The sequence below is a fragment of the Panthera onca genome, chromosome B3 (genome assembly GCF_046562875.1).
Source record: "Panthera onca isolate mPanOnc1 chromosome B3, mPanOnc1 haplotype 2, whole genome shotgun sequence".
Lineage (NCBI taxonomy): Eukaryota > Metazoa > Chordata > Mammalia > Carnivora > Felidae > Panthera > Panthera onca.
The window spans coordinates 61275973-61290130 of NC_138344.1; the positions used below are offsets into that span (position 1 = coordinate 61275973).

General features: G+C 38.6%; 1 protein-coding gene across 19 annotated transcripts in view; it reads right to left on the reverse strand.

The window, feature by feature from the left end:
- MGA (MAX dimerization protein MGA) overlaps positions 1 to 14158 on the reverse strand; it is a 167294-nt gene that overhangs the window by 58587 nt on the left and 94549 nt on the right. For all 19 annotated transcript variants that reach the window (XM_078448509.1, XM_078448508.1, XM_078448510.1 and 16 more), the window contains exons 3-5: positions 11685 to 12633; positions 10809 to 10887; positions 10596 to 10691 (exon numbers count right to left, since the gene is read on the reverse strand). In XM_078448509.1, coding sequence (XP_078304635.1) covers positions 10596 to 10691; positions 10809 to 10887; positions 11685 to 12633 — 1124 coding nt within the window. The remainder of the gene's footprint in view (positions 1 to 10595; positions 10692 to 10808; positions 10888 to 11684; positions 12634 to 14158) is intronic.

Sequence of the window (14158 nt, forward strand, 5' to 3'; positions counted from 1 at the left end):
CACTGACTGTATTTCTTATGCTGTACTTTTCATCCCCATAACTTACACATTCCATAACTGGAAGTCTGTAACTCACACACCCCTTCATCTATTTATTTCCTACTTTTAACAATTATATTACTGGGCACCTGGATGGCTCAGTCAGTTAATCATCTGACTTGACTTTGGACATGATCTCACAATTCATGAGTTCAAGTCTGGCATCGGGTGAGCTCAGGCCCCACTACAGGTGGGCCCCGCTTCTCTCTCTCTCCCTCTCTCTCAGACTCTCCCTCACTTGTACCCTCTCTCCCTCTCTCAAAAACAAAAAAATTACAAACAATGCTTTACAGTGTAATTATACATTGTGTACAAGTGAACATGTGTGAGACCTTCCCTAATGCATTTAGCTTTTCCTTGTGGCATTTGCCCAGGAATGGAATTGCTATATAATGGGGTCTGTTTATCTATCAATTGTATTGAATGTTGTGAGTGCTCAACATATTTGTGGCTGCCCAAAATATTTTGAATACCCTTCCTCTAGCAGATAGTTTTACCCATTAACTCCAACCTCTTCAAGGCAGGTATTTTAAAAAACTCACTTTACAACTTCCCTTGCAGTTTGCATGCAGTCATGTAACCCAGGTTTTGCCAATCAGGTGTTCCCATGAAAGACCTCAATTTAGGAGAGAACACCATGAAGAGATACTCTGCAGAATTGTGTAAATGAGGGCAACAGTGTTTGCCCAAGAATTTTTAAGCTTGTTTTTTGAAAGAGAGAGAGAGAGCACCAAGAAGAAGGAGCAGAGAGAGAGAGAGACAGAATCCTAAGCAGGCTCTGCACCCTCAGTGCAGAGCCCGATGCAAGGCTCGAACTCACAAACCTTGAGATCATGACCCAAGCTGAGATCAAGAGTCAGACGCCTAACCAAATGCGCCACCCAGGTGCCTCTGGCCAAGGATTTTTAGAGGTAAAAGTAACCAAGGTCCTAGTTATAAGTATACTGTGTTCCGTGTCTATACTGAAATGGTGGTGATTGTCCATTGTTGTGGGACTGCCTGTATGAGCAGTCTGCAAATGTACTATGAGCATTTTTCCTGACTGCACAGTCCTAGGGTCTGTTTCTCTGGCCTTTCAGAAGATTCTGTAAATCATCTGACACTTCTTAATAAATTCATCTATTTCATCTGCAGAGTGGAGTCTGATCTTTACTGCTAAGAAGTTTAATAATACACTTCTTCTGAATCCTTCTGGTGTAATGGCACATAAGAAAATGATAATTATACAAACTGGGATAAACCTTGGGATGCTTGTAGCTGGAGGCAACTAGCTCTATAGTTATTAATTACCCTTGGTCATGCCTGGCCATTCTGAGATCACTATTTCAAGAACATATTATCTGTCATAAATCATAGATAACCATGTGCCAAAATGCACTAGGTTAGGAACTTGTGTACTAGATAATGCCAAATTACTTTCAATTTACACGCCTTCCAGTAAGTAGTGCATGAGAACTCTTGCTGATCGTTTCTCTACAACATTTGATATCAGTGGACTTAAAAAAACTTGTTCCAATCTTTTGCTTTAAATTTATATCCTATTATTCTTAAATATGTACTCTTCCATTACTAGTGACAATCTTCTAATGTGGATTTCCTCATTTGTGAATTATTGGCTTTATATTATTGTGCAGAAAAGTGTTTACCTTAAATGCTAACAAAACTGAAGTAGTTCAAAGTATTAAGTATTGTAGTATTGTATTGTAGTAATAGCCATTAAAAAAGTGATGGTACAGGGGCACCTGTGTGGCTCAGGTTAAGCATCGGACTCTTGATTTCGACTCACATCATGAACAATATCACAGTTCCTAAGATCAAGCTCTATGTTGGGCTCTACGCTGACAGCACAGGACCTGCTTGGGATTCTCTCTCTCCCTTTCTATGTATGCCTTCCCCTCTCACACACGAGTGTTTTCTCTATCTCTCAAAATAAACAGAATTTTAAAAATTTTTTTACTTTTTTTTTTTTAATATTTATTCATTTTTGAGAGAGAGACACAGAGTGTGAGTGGGGGAGGAGGAGAGAGAGGGAGACACAGAATCTCAGCAAGCTCCAGGCTCTGAGCTGTCAGCACAGAGCCCGATGTGGGACTCACATTCACGAACTACGAGATCATGACCTGAGCCGAAGTCAGTCACTTAGCTGACTGAGCCACCCAGGCATCCCTAAAAAGATTTTTTTAAATCATAGGTATAGGTTTCCAAAAGGCTTACATATTACTGGTCCCCTAAAAGGTGAAGGCATTAGATAGGTTATGAGCCACAAATTCTTATGGCAACTTGGGTATCCTCCACACAGAACTTATCTGAACAGAAGATTGCTAGATCGCGATTCTGTTTTAGTTTATAAGTCCAGTTCTTTAAAATTAATAGTTGTTGTTTTAGTTTAATCACTTGACATGATAACATTAACATCAATAAAATATGCTTTCCAGGGTCCCTGGGGGGCTCAAGTCGGTTAAGTGTCTGACTTTGGCTCAGGTCATGATCTCATGGTTAGTGAGTTCAAGCCCCACATCTGTGCTGACAGCTCAGAGCCTGGAGCCTGCTTCAGATTCTGTCTCCCTCTTTTTTTTCTGCTCCTCCCCTGCTCGCACTCTGTCTGCCCTTCTCTCTCTCTCTAAAATAAATATAAAAAAAAATTTTTTTTAATAAAATATTCTTTCCAGAGGCACCTGATTGGCTCAGTTGGTGGACTGTGCAACACCTGATCTCAGGTTTATGAGTTCGAGTCCCACTGGGTAGAGAGATTGTTTAAAAATACAATCTTTAGGGGCACGCGGGTGGCTCAATTAGTTAAGTGTCTGACTTCAGTTCAGGTCATGATCTCACAGTTAGTGGGTTTGAGTCCCGTATCGGGCTCTGTGCTGACAGCTCAGAGCCTAAAGCCTACTTTGGATTCAGTGTGTCCCTCTCTCTCTCTCTCTGCCCCTCCCTCACTCGCACTCTCTCAAAAATAAACAAACGTTAAAAAAAGAAAAAGAACAAAAAAAACTTAAAATAGGGGCACCCTGGGTGGATCAGTTGGTTGAGCATCCAACTCTCGATTTCAGCTCAGGTCATTATCCTGGGGTCAGGGACTCATGCCCCACATCTGGCTCTGCAATGAGCATGGAGCCTCCTTAAGATTATCTCTTTCTCTCCCTCTCTCTCACTCTCGAGTGCTCTCTCTCTCTAAAAAAAAAAATAAAAGAAATAAAAATTAAAAAATAAAATATTCTTTCTTCATGTTTCTAACAAATCAGGGAGAAATAAGAATAGGAGTCAAAACAACTGGTTTCTAATCTTGTGTTTGGGCTAAATTTCTCTTAGCTTTTGCTTCCTCATCAGTAAAATATCAATTCACCACACTGGGTTTTATGTTTTAAGTATTTACTGCACCTTTTCTATGAAATACTCTGTAATACAAATGGTAATAGAGATAAAAGACATTTCCCAAAATTCAAAGAGCTTTAAGTGTCATTCTCCCAATGGACTCATTAGTAGTTAAAATAGGGTAAATAAGTCCTAAGAGAGGTAAGTAAAAAGAAATGGCATTTAAAAAGCCCAAGGGAATACAGTAAAATTTTACACAAGGTTTAACACTTAGGTTAGAATAAGTAGAATTAACTAGGAAAGGTGGGATGGGACAGCAGAGTGGAACCAAAGAGCAAGACACTGGCCAGAAATTCAAATGAGAACTGAATCCTAAAAATGGATGAAATGAGATACCCCAGTGCTTTGAGAAGAGAAAAATACTCATTATTATTGGGGGGGAAAAAAAAAAAGCCAGAACAGCTGCCTACATTGATGGTAAAAAGAAAGGAATTAAGTTGCTAAAAAATGTACCCACACAACCAAGTAGGTAGACATGCAAAATCTAGACCCACACAATCAAATTTAGAAACCGTTTTTCCTCTTTTCTTGTCTGTGTTTACTTGTATCTTAAACTTCCACCTACCCCCAAAAGAGACAGCAAGACTTAAAAACCACAAAAAGTGCACACCTATTTTAAATATGCGTATCAGAGGCACCTGGGTGGCTCAGTAGGTGAAGTGTCCAACTTCAGCTCAGGTCATGATCTCACGGTTTGTGAGTTCGAGCCTAGAGCCTGGAGCCTGCTTTGGATTCTGTGTCTCCCACTCCCTCTGCCCCTTCCCCACTCGTGCTTTGTCTCTCTCAAAAATAAACATTAAAAATAAATAAATAAATAATAAACGTATCGATTTTTAGTCATAAAAGTAGAGAAGTCAATGGCACAGAGACAATGTTCAAAGTAATTCCCAATTTAGCTTATCTATACTATCCTGAAATGTTTGTCCTGCAAGAAAATCCTTCCCCAATTAACACATACATGAGACCTATAGACTTAGCTGGTTTCCTATAAGATTACATTGCATAACATAAGATACCTAAATAATTCACAGAAAGCATATCTCAAAAAAAGCATAAAATTCTTTCCACATACGGCATTTTAAATTTTTTTTTTTTTAACGTTTATTTATTTTTGAGACAGAGAGAGACAGAGCATGAACGGGGGAGGGTCACAAAGAGAAGGAGACACAGAATCTGAAACAGGCTCCAGGCTCTGAGCTGTCAGCACAGAGCCCGATGCGGGGCTCGAACCCACGGACCGTGAGATCGTGACCTGAGCCGAAGTCGGACGCTTAACCGACTGAGCCACCCAGGCGCCCCACCACATATGGCATTTTAAACTAAATTATACCCCTAAATGTTTTTGCTTTTTCACCAGATTAGGAGCTACTTCTTAAAAACATATTATCACACCATTACAAAAAAAGACTCATAAAGACAGAATTGAAAAAAAAAAAAGCTACATTTTAGGTTCAAAGGCAGTCACCTTAGGGTAAACTGTAGTTTAAAAAGAAAAAAAAAAGCCTGTCCCAGCTAAACCGACTAAAATATAAAGTACCCACAAAAACACACTCAAGAGGAATTAACTCCTACATAACTAAACAACACAGAAAAGAAAAGCAGATATAGAGGGGAGCCTGGGGAGCTCAGTTGGTTAACCATTCAACTCTTGATTTCAGCTGAAGTCATGACCTCATGGTTCCTGAGTTCGAGTTCCACATCAGGCTCCAAACTGTCAGCTGCTTGCGATTTGCTCTCTCCCTCTCTCTCTGTCCTCCCCTGCCCCACACTTCCTCTCTCTGTCTCTCTCAAAACTAAACTTAAAAAAAGGCAGATATATACAAAAGAAAAACTCCAATTAACCATTAATTAACACTACACTAAGAATGTATTTTTAACTAAAATCGAGAGTCACAGAGCTCTAGAAAGACTGCCATAAAGGAATTTAACATTATAACTGGCAAAAATTAATATTGATATGATAAACAGGTTGCAACAACATGGATGGAGCTAGAGTATAATGCTAAGCAAAGTAAGTCAGTCAGAGAATAACAAATACCATATATTTTCACTCGTATGTGGAATTTAAGAAACAAAACAATTGAGCAAAGGGAAAAAGAGAGAGAGAAAGAGAATTTAAGCAGACTCTTAAGTATAAAGAACTGGTCACCAGAGAGGAGGGGGTTGGAGGGGGTGAATTAAATAGGTGATAGCGATTACCATGTGTACTTGTACAATGCATTGGATGATGTATGGTATTGCAGAATCACTAAATTGGCCACTTGGGGGCACCTGGGTGGCTCAGTCAGTTAAATGTCTGATTTTGAATTTGGTTCAGGTCATTACCTAACAGTTCGTGGGTTCAAGCCCCATGTCGGACTTGACACTGATAGCACAGAGTCGGCTTGGGATCCTCTCTCCCCTCTCTCTCCAGCTTGTGCTCTCTCTCTCTCAAAATAAACAAACTTTAAAAAAGTTTAAATAAATAAATAAAAGTTGTACACTTGAAACTAATATAACAAAGGATGTTAACTGGAAATAAAAACTTTTTTTAAATTGGACAAAAAAGATAAATCTCTGGGGCAGAGGAATTCCAAATAATTTATCCACATACTCCACCCTCAAAAAGTAGAATATGGGGCACCTGGGTGGCTCAGTAGATTAAGCATCCAATTCTTGATTTCAGCACAGGTTATGATCTCATGGTTCCTGAGCTTGAACCCAGCATCTGCCTCTGCACTGAAGAATGGAGCCTGCTTGGAATGCTCTGCCCCTCCCCCCACTTGCCTTCTTTCTCTAGCTCTCTCAAAATAAATAAACTTTAAAAAAAAAAAAAAAAAAAAAGGAAGTGGAACATCATTCCCCACTCATTAAATATGGGCTTCCCAGTGACTTCCTTCCAAAGGTCGGTCAATGGAAAGGTCAATGATAAATCATGTTGATAAAATGTACCCTTGATATGATGGGATGAGAATGGCACTTCACCTCTGTGATCTTCCTCTTATGAACACATAACCTCAGTTTAACCATGAAAAAAATTCAGATGAATCTCAATGGAAGGACATGCTCCAAAATATTTGACCAGTACTCCTCAAAATTGTCAAGGACATTAAAAACAAAGAAAATCTGAATACTGTCCCAGCCAAGATTCTGAGGTGACATGAGGACTAAAAGAGATTTCCTAGATGGAATCCTGGACCAAAAATGTAAGGAAATCCATATGAAGTATGGACCTCGGTTAATAATAATATATCAATACCATTTCACTAACTGTAACAAATGCACTATACTAATGTTAAATGTTAACAATAAGGAAAACTGAATGAACAGTATATGGAAACTCCTATGTTCCTAATTTTTCTACAAATATAAAACTTACCTAAAAATTTAAAACTATTAAATTGACATAAAACTGACTTGGCAGAATGAATGAGAAATGCTTCTACAAAAAGTACTTTTAAAGGTCAAAAACTGATGATAATTTCAGTTTGACAAAAAATAAATCAATTTGGATGTAGTGAAGATAGTAGAGACAAAAAATATAGTTCTGTGGAAAACAAAATTAAGACTCTTATTTCAGCAACAAAACTAACACCAAAAACGGTAACACCTTCTCAGGCTTAATATGTTTTCCACAACTTCAAAGCAAGCTCAAAAGTTTTTCAAGTTTTCAGCTCAGAAAGATTTTTTAAGTCCTTTTGTTATAACAAGTAATGAAGGGCCCCTGGATGGCTCAGTTAGTTGAGCATCCACTCTTGATTTTGGCTCAGGTCGTGCTCTCAGGGCCCTGAGATCAAGCCGGCATCAGGCTGCATGCTCAGCATGAAGCCTGCTTAAGATTCTTTCTCCCTCTCCTCTGTTCATACGCACATTTTCTCTCAAAAAATAAATAAATTCTTAAATAATGAAACTCCACAGTTACTAGAAAAGCAAAGAAATATGACATTATTTAATTGAAACTTAACAAATTATTTGAATCATCAATTTTTAGAAAGGGACCTTAAAGGGACCTGGAGTTGGCATCATCACTCAGTTACTACAAATACTTAGCCAACGGAAGTTATTCTGAAATTCTAAGTCTTAAGAAGCAAAGGATGAGGAATCAGGGATATCTGCCAAAATAAAATAGAGAAAAAAAATCCGAAATAGAGCTCTATCTCACACCTTATGAATTGTACCATATAGATTACAGATTTAATGGTTTAAAAAAAAAATGAAACTAAGAATACACTTGAGGGGTGCCTGGGTGGCTCAGTCGGTTACATGTCCCACCCTTGATTTCAACTCAAGTCATGATTTCACAGTCTGTGGGATGGAGACCCAAATCAGTCTCTGTGGGGACAGTGCAGAGACTACCTGGGATGTCCTCTCTCCCTGTCTGCTCCTTCCCCACTCTCTCTCGCACTTGCGCTCTCTCAAATAAACTTAAAAATGTTTTTAACTAGTAAAAAAAAAAAAAATCTAATATCAGCTTCTACCATTTAGAAATTGAGCATCATTATACAAATATGCTGATTTCAGTCTACTGAACAATGACAAATTCTGAAAACAATGGGCCAACCTTCCCATGTGACAAAAATCTACAGATGGGACTGCCCCTTTAGAAGAGGCACCTGTGGGGCACCTGGGTGACTCAGTCGGTTAAAGCATCTGACTTCTGCTCAGGTCATGATCTCACGGTTCGTGAGTTCGAGCCCCGTGTTGGGCTGTGCTGACAGCTGAGAGCCTGGAGCCTGCTTCAGAGTCTGTGTCTCCCTCTCTCTGGCCGACCCCGCACCACCACCACCCCCCCCCCCCCCCCCCCGCAGCTCACACTCTGTCTCTCTCTCACAAATAAATAAATATTAAAAAATTATTAACAAAAAAAAAAAAAAAAAAAAAAGAGGCACCTGTGCTCTAGACTGCCACAGTCCAACCTCATCCACAAAATGAGGCTTCTTTCATTTGGGTAACCTGCTTAGTTTCCAGGAGCATTTGACTCTGAACCCCCAACACCGAGAAGAAAACGTTAGATTTGACTACAATGCATGTAAGGGAAGGAAAAAACAAACTCAAATCTTAACCAGCCAGGAATTAATAGGCAAACAAACCAAAGCAAAAAGACCAGCAGGTAGCACTGAATATACTTACCTCTAGCACTAAGACTAAAACAAAGGTAAGGTTGACAGGTATTTATACATTATCAGAGTACATAACAACAATAAAAAAAAAAATCCAAGTAGAAGGAAGAAAAAAGATAAAAGATAAATTAACTGACAGAGATTAAGAATATTAAATATAACAGCAGAAATGAAAACTGACAACAGGGATGGCCTGGGTAGCTTAGTTAGTTAAGCAGACTTTGGCTCAGGTCATGATCTCACAGTTCATGGGTTTGAGCCCTGCAACTCTGCTGTCAGCATATACCCCACTTCGGATCCTCTGTCCCCCTCTCTCTCTTTGCCCCTCCCCTGCTTGCATTCTCTGCCTCTCTCAAAATCAGTAAATAAACTTTAAAAAAAAATATGAAAGCTGACAATAAATTATAATAAATGCTATTTACCAGTAAGACTATTTGACTGTAACTGTCGATTAAAAATCCATTGTACCTAGTCTTTATCACTTGGATTGAGATTTGCACACCTTAAGATCACACTGTCACAAGGAGTCTCATATTAAAGCAGAAGTTTTTCAAGTATTATGAGCTAATTGACAAATTGAATGATCATTTCATAAATCATTTTGTTACCATATAATGCTTAGACTCTCATATAAATGATGTGCTATATAATGTAAAACAACTAGACGCTCCTTTGAAAGGAAAACTAATAGTCAAAAACTGAATAAACTACTCCAAGAAGCACACCTAAAATCAGATATACAACAAGCTAAAAAATTGAGGCATGGCTTACAATCTTTCATTTACAGTGTAAATGGAAAGTCAGAGTTACTATGATGGTAATAAATACACAGTAGTCCCTCCTAATCCACAGGGGATGCATTCTAAGACCCCCAGTGGATGCCTGAAACCACGGATAGTACTAAACCCTACCCACACATACATACACAATGTTTTTTCCTATACATACATATCTATGATAAAGTTTAATTTATAAATTAGGGACAGTAAGAGAAAACAACAATAAAATAGAACAATTATAACAATAAACTCGAATAAAAGTTATGTGAATGTGGTCTTTTTCAAAATACACTGTGCTCAACATTCTTCTTGTGATGATGTTTGATGATAAATTGTGATGAAGTCAGGTGAATAAGGTAAGTGCTGTACCACAACATTAGGTTACTAATGACCTTCTGATGATACATCAGAAGGAGGATCATCTGCTTCTAATATGTGAAACCATGGAAAGAGAGACTGCACATAAGAGGGGCGAGAGGGATTACCGTAGTAGATTTCATTCTTAAAATACAGGATTAAGGGGCGCCTGGGTGGCTCAGTTGGTTGAGCATCTGACTTCGGCTCAGGTCATGATCTCATGGTTCGTGAGTTCGAGCCCTGCGTCGGGCTCTGTGTGTGTGGACAGCTCGGAGCCTGGAGCCTGCTTTGGATTCTGTGTCTCCCTCTCTCTCTCTGCCCCTCCCCAGCTTGCACTCTGTCTCTCCCTCTCTCAAAAATGAATAAACATTAAAAAAAATTTTTTTTTAATACAGGACTAAGCAACATAATAAAAGCCAAGACAATTTATTACAATAAAACAGTAAAATTTTTCAAGTCCCAAGCAGTACATAAAATACACAAAATATGTTTACAGCCACACAATGAGAAAGTATTCTATTTACACACTTAAACATATTACTAAGTATATAAGTAGAACCCTGCCCTCAAAAGAAAACACACATAAGCAAAAACAACTAAAATTTACAAATGAGAATGAGGGAAGAAAATATGGAGTTGTAAGATAGAGAAAAGAAAACACTTTCTTACTATGATACATTTTTTACATGCATAAGATATTATATGCTTCACAGACAGTATCTTCAGAGTTGGAAAGATTTTTGTTAGGATAAAAAGCATATTGACATGTTCTTAAGAGTAAGAATCAGAGAAATACACAAGCTGAGAGAGGCACTAAAAGAAATGAAATTAAGGATGGGGGGAGAGGAGTAAAAACAGGGAAAAGGGGGAAGGAGAAAAGGGAAAGAGAGAGAAAGGAGAGAACAAAATTGAAAATTGGCTTGTATATTTTTTTAGACAATATTACCTTCTTGAAGACCAGGATGTATCACCTGCTTGTGCCGCAAGGCCTTCAAATCTTCTATCAATTCCTTTTCCAACTGGGAAATTCTTGCTCTGCAACCTACTCAGAAAACAAACAATGACATAAGCTACTATATATTAAAGAAAAACTAACATTTTATCTTTCATTTCTAGAGCCAAATCGGAAGTATCTCTCCTTTTATACTATTATATATACCTGGATCATTTGTGGTTGATGCCTGAAGACTACAGGGTTCTTCAGTTGTGCCATCAACTGCATGAATATCAAGAGCTTCCTGTATTTAAAATAAGAAAAAAGTTCATATCATTTCTAAAAGTTTAAAAGTAAACCAGGAATGTTTTTTGATATTTCTGGTATTTTCTAAATGTTCTATACTAACAGCACTTAAATGATCAGAAGGAAAAAAAGAAGTCAAAAACTCTGAATATGCTCAGCTGACATAAAATGACATTTATGCCAATTTACATACTGATTTCCTACAGTTTATATATATTGCATACTCAGCAATTAACAAGGAAAGAGGAAAAGACCAGCTCAAGAGAATTCAACATCTCTGTAAGCCAATTTTGAAATACCAGGCTCCTAAAAAGACCTAAAAGAAAAATAATCTAGTTGAAGAGTTGGGAGTAAAATAAAGAAACTATCCATGTGTGAGACAACAGTATTTATAAGACCACATTTAGTTCTCCAGGGGTACTCTGTTATTGATGAGTATCAGAGGATGGGGTATCCCAAAACATTTAGTCAACTTTTCATGTATTTATGCTTTTTTAAAGTCCATGATAATGTAAATGCCACAAGGATCCAATGATTTTTTAAACTCCAGCTAAACACAGTATAAAAATTAAAAACTGAGATCTAAGTATACATAATTATTTAAGTCCATTCAAACAAATATCTTAAGTGGTGCCTTGTAATAAAACCGAACATTTTCGAGATACTCCTTTCCGCACACATATACCCTCACATTAATAGCTGCATTTGAAAGAACTAGACTGAGTTATTTATCAACTAGTATGTAATTCAAGAATCACTATTTGACCCTAGAAGGAAAGCTGAAAATGATCTTACCTTTGATTCAAAGGAAACAAAGAGAACACCATCCACATCTTCCAGATCAGGCTTCACATCTGGAAAGGTAATCCCAGGACCTATAGGAGTGGTCTTTGTAGAAGGTAAAGACTTTCCTGCGTTTTTAGGTGGTCTCCCTGCCTTAGAAAGTTTCAATTTTCGTGGCCTTCCTCTTTTTCCGGAGACATTTGAAGGGGTATTCTGATTAGCATTCACAACCTTGGTGACTGTTGAAATCTTAAGCACAGTTGTTCTCCTTCTGCCCAAGTCCTCTTTTCCGAAAAATGAGTCTCCAGCAGAATTCTTTGAACTGTCAGGTATTCTTTCTGTGGTAGTGCTGTCCGATATCTCAGGATATTTCCATTGAGGCTCTTTAAGTAAGGGATACTTCTGTACCACCCCAAGTTCTGGTGAATGTTTTCTAAGACCATTTTCTGATTCCTTGCCTAAGCAGAAGTCAGTCTCATTGGAATTTTCAACGTATGTAGGCAAATAGTCTAATTCTGCCAATATAGAAGATTTATCTTTTCGAGATGTGGAAAGTATGTTATCAGGGAGCTCAGAAATCTTCACTGTGCTTTTAGTGACAGCACAGGGCTCCAGATAGACTACCGGCATCTTTCCAGCGTCTAACTTGAACATTTTAGCTTGAGCAACACCTGATGGGCTATTGGGTAGCCATTTAGAAGACGGATGGTCAGCTTCTAGGTTATCAATTTTATTGTGTCTCTTTAGCTGTTTCTCTAGTATAGGATCATCATCACTGTTTGAGTATACATCTGTTTCTTCATCCGTCTCTTCTTGTTTTACAGTTACCCCTTCTGGGCACTCAGCAAGCTCATATTCATAATCATCTACAGGTTCCTCTTTAATAACAACATTGAAGTTTCCATCCGGGTCTAATGGTGATGTTACATGGGAGCCGTCTTCAAAATTGTTGGCAACAAGACTGAAGAGACAGGGGAGGGAGGTTAAAAAGGGCAAAATTATCAGTAAGACTCAGGAGTAAAAAAGAAAGACTACTGGAAACCAAGCAACACATAAGATTTTATGAGCCATTCTTCAAAAAAAAAAAAAGTGTAACTTAACAAGATTCTCAAAAGCAGTTTACCACTATCACACTTTTACAATTTTCATCAATTTCTCATAAAAAATATATAAAAATGAGTACAGTATCACTAAATCAAAACTCAGATATAACACTTATTTTTCAAATACACTCAATTTTGAAAGTCAGCTGGCACTGACCCAAAATTAAATTCTAGAACTAATCGACACATCAATTAACCACTGACAATAAAGAGCAAACCAGTGTCCACTACAATTAAGAACTGCAATATGGGGGGGGGGGGGGGGTGTGCCTGGGTGGCTTAGTCCGTTAAACGTCCAACTCTTGGTTTCGGCTCAGGTCATTATTTCACAGTTCGTGATTTCAAGCCCCATTATCATGAGTTTGAGCCACCAACTGGATGGGCCCTGTGCTCTCAGCACAGAGCCCACTCTGGATCCTCTGTCTCCCCACCTCTCTCTGCCCCTCCCCCGTTCACGTGTACCCTCTCAAAATTACACAAACATTGAAAAAAAAAAAAAAAAGAACCGTGGGGCAGCTGGATGGCTCAGTTGGTTAAGCATCCAACTTAGGCTCAGGTCACGATCTCACATTTTGTGGGTTCAAGCCTCACATTGGGATCTGCACTGACACCTCAGAACCTAGAGCCTGCTTTGGACTCTGCGTCTCCCTCTGTCTCTGCCCCTCCCCCACTCATGCTCAGTCTCTCTCTCTCTCTCTCTCTCTCTCTCTCTCAAAACTAAAAATAAAATTAAAAATAAAAAAAGAATCGCAATATAGGGGGCACCTGGGGTGGTTCAGTCACTTTAAGAATCTGACTTCAGCAAAGGTCACAATCTCATGGTTCCTGAGTTCAAGCCTAGTATCAGGCTCTGTGCTGACAGTGAGGAGCCTGCCTGAGATTCTCTCTCCTCTCTCTGCCCTGACCCTACTTGTGCCCATGCACACGCTCTCCCTCTCAAAATAAATAAACTTTAAAAAAAAAAAAAAAAAAAAAGGAATTGCGACATGGGGCAACTGGGTGGCTCAGTCCGTTGATCGTCCAACTCCTGATTTCAGCTCATGTCATCATCTCAGGGATGTTAGATCAAGTCCCACATCAGGCTCCATGCTGGGTGTGCAGCCTGCTTAAGATTCTCTCACTCTCTCCCTCTCCCTCTGTTCCCCCCTACCCCTCCACTGGCACTATCTCTCTTAAAAGGAAAAAAAAAAAAGAATTGCAATAAACAACAGGGAAGTACTTTCAAACTGCTTGATTTGTTTTGGGATAAAATTCATAAAACATAAAACATAACAGGGAGCATGGCTGGCTCAGCTGGTAGAGTATGTGACTCTTCATCTTGGGGTTGTAAGCTCAAGCCTCATGTTGGGTGTAGAGACTACTAAAAAATAAAATATTTTTAAA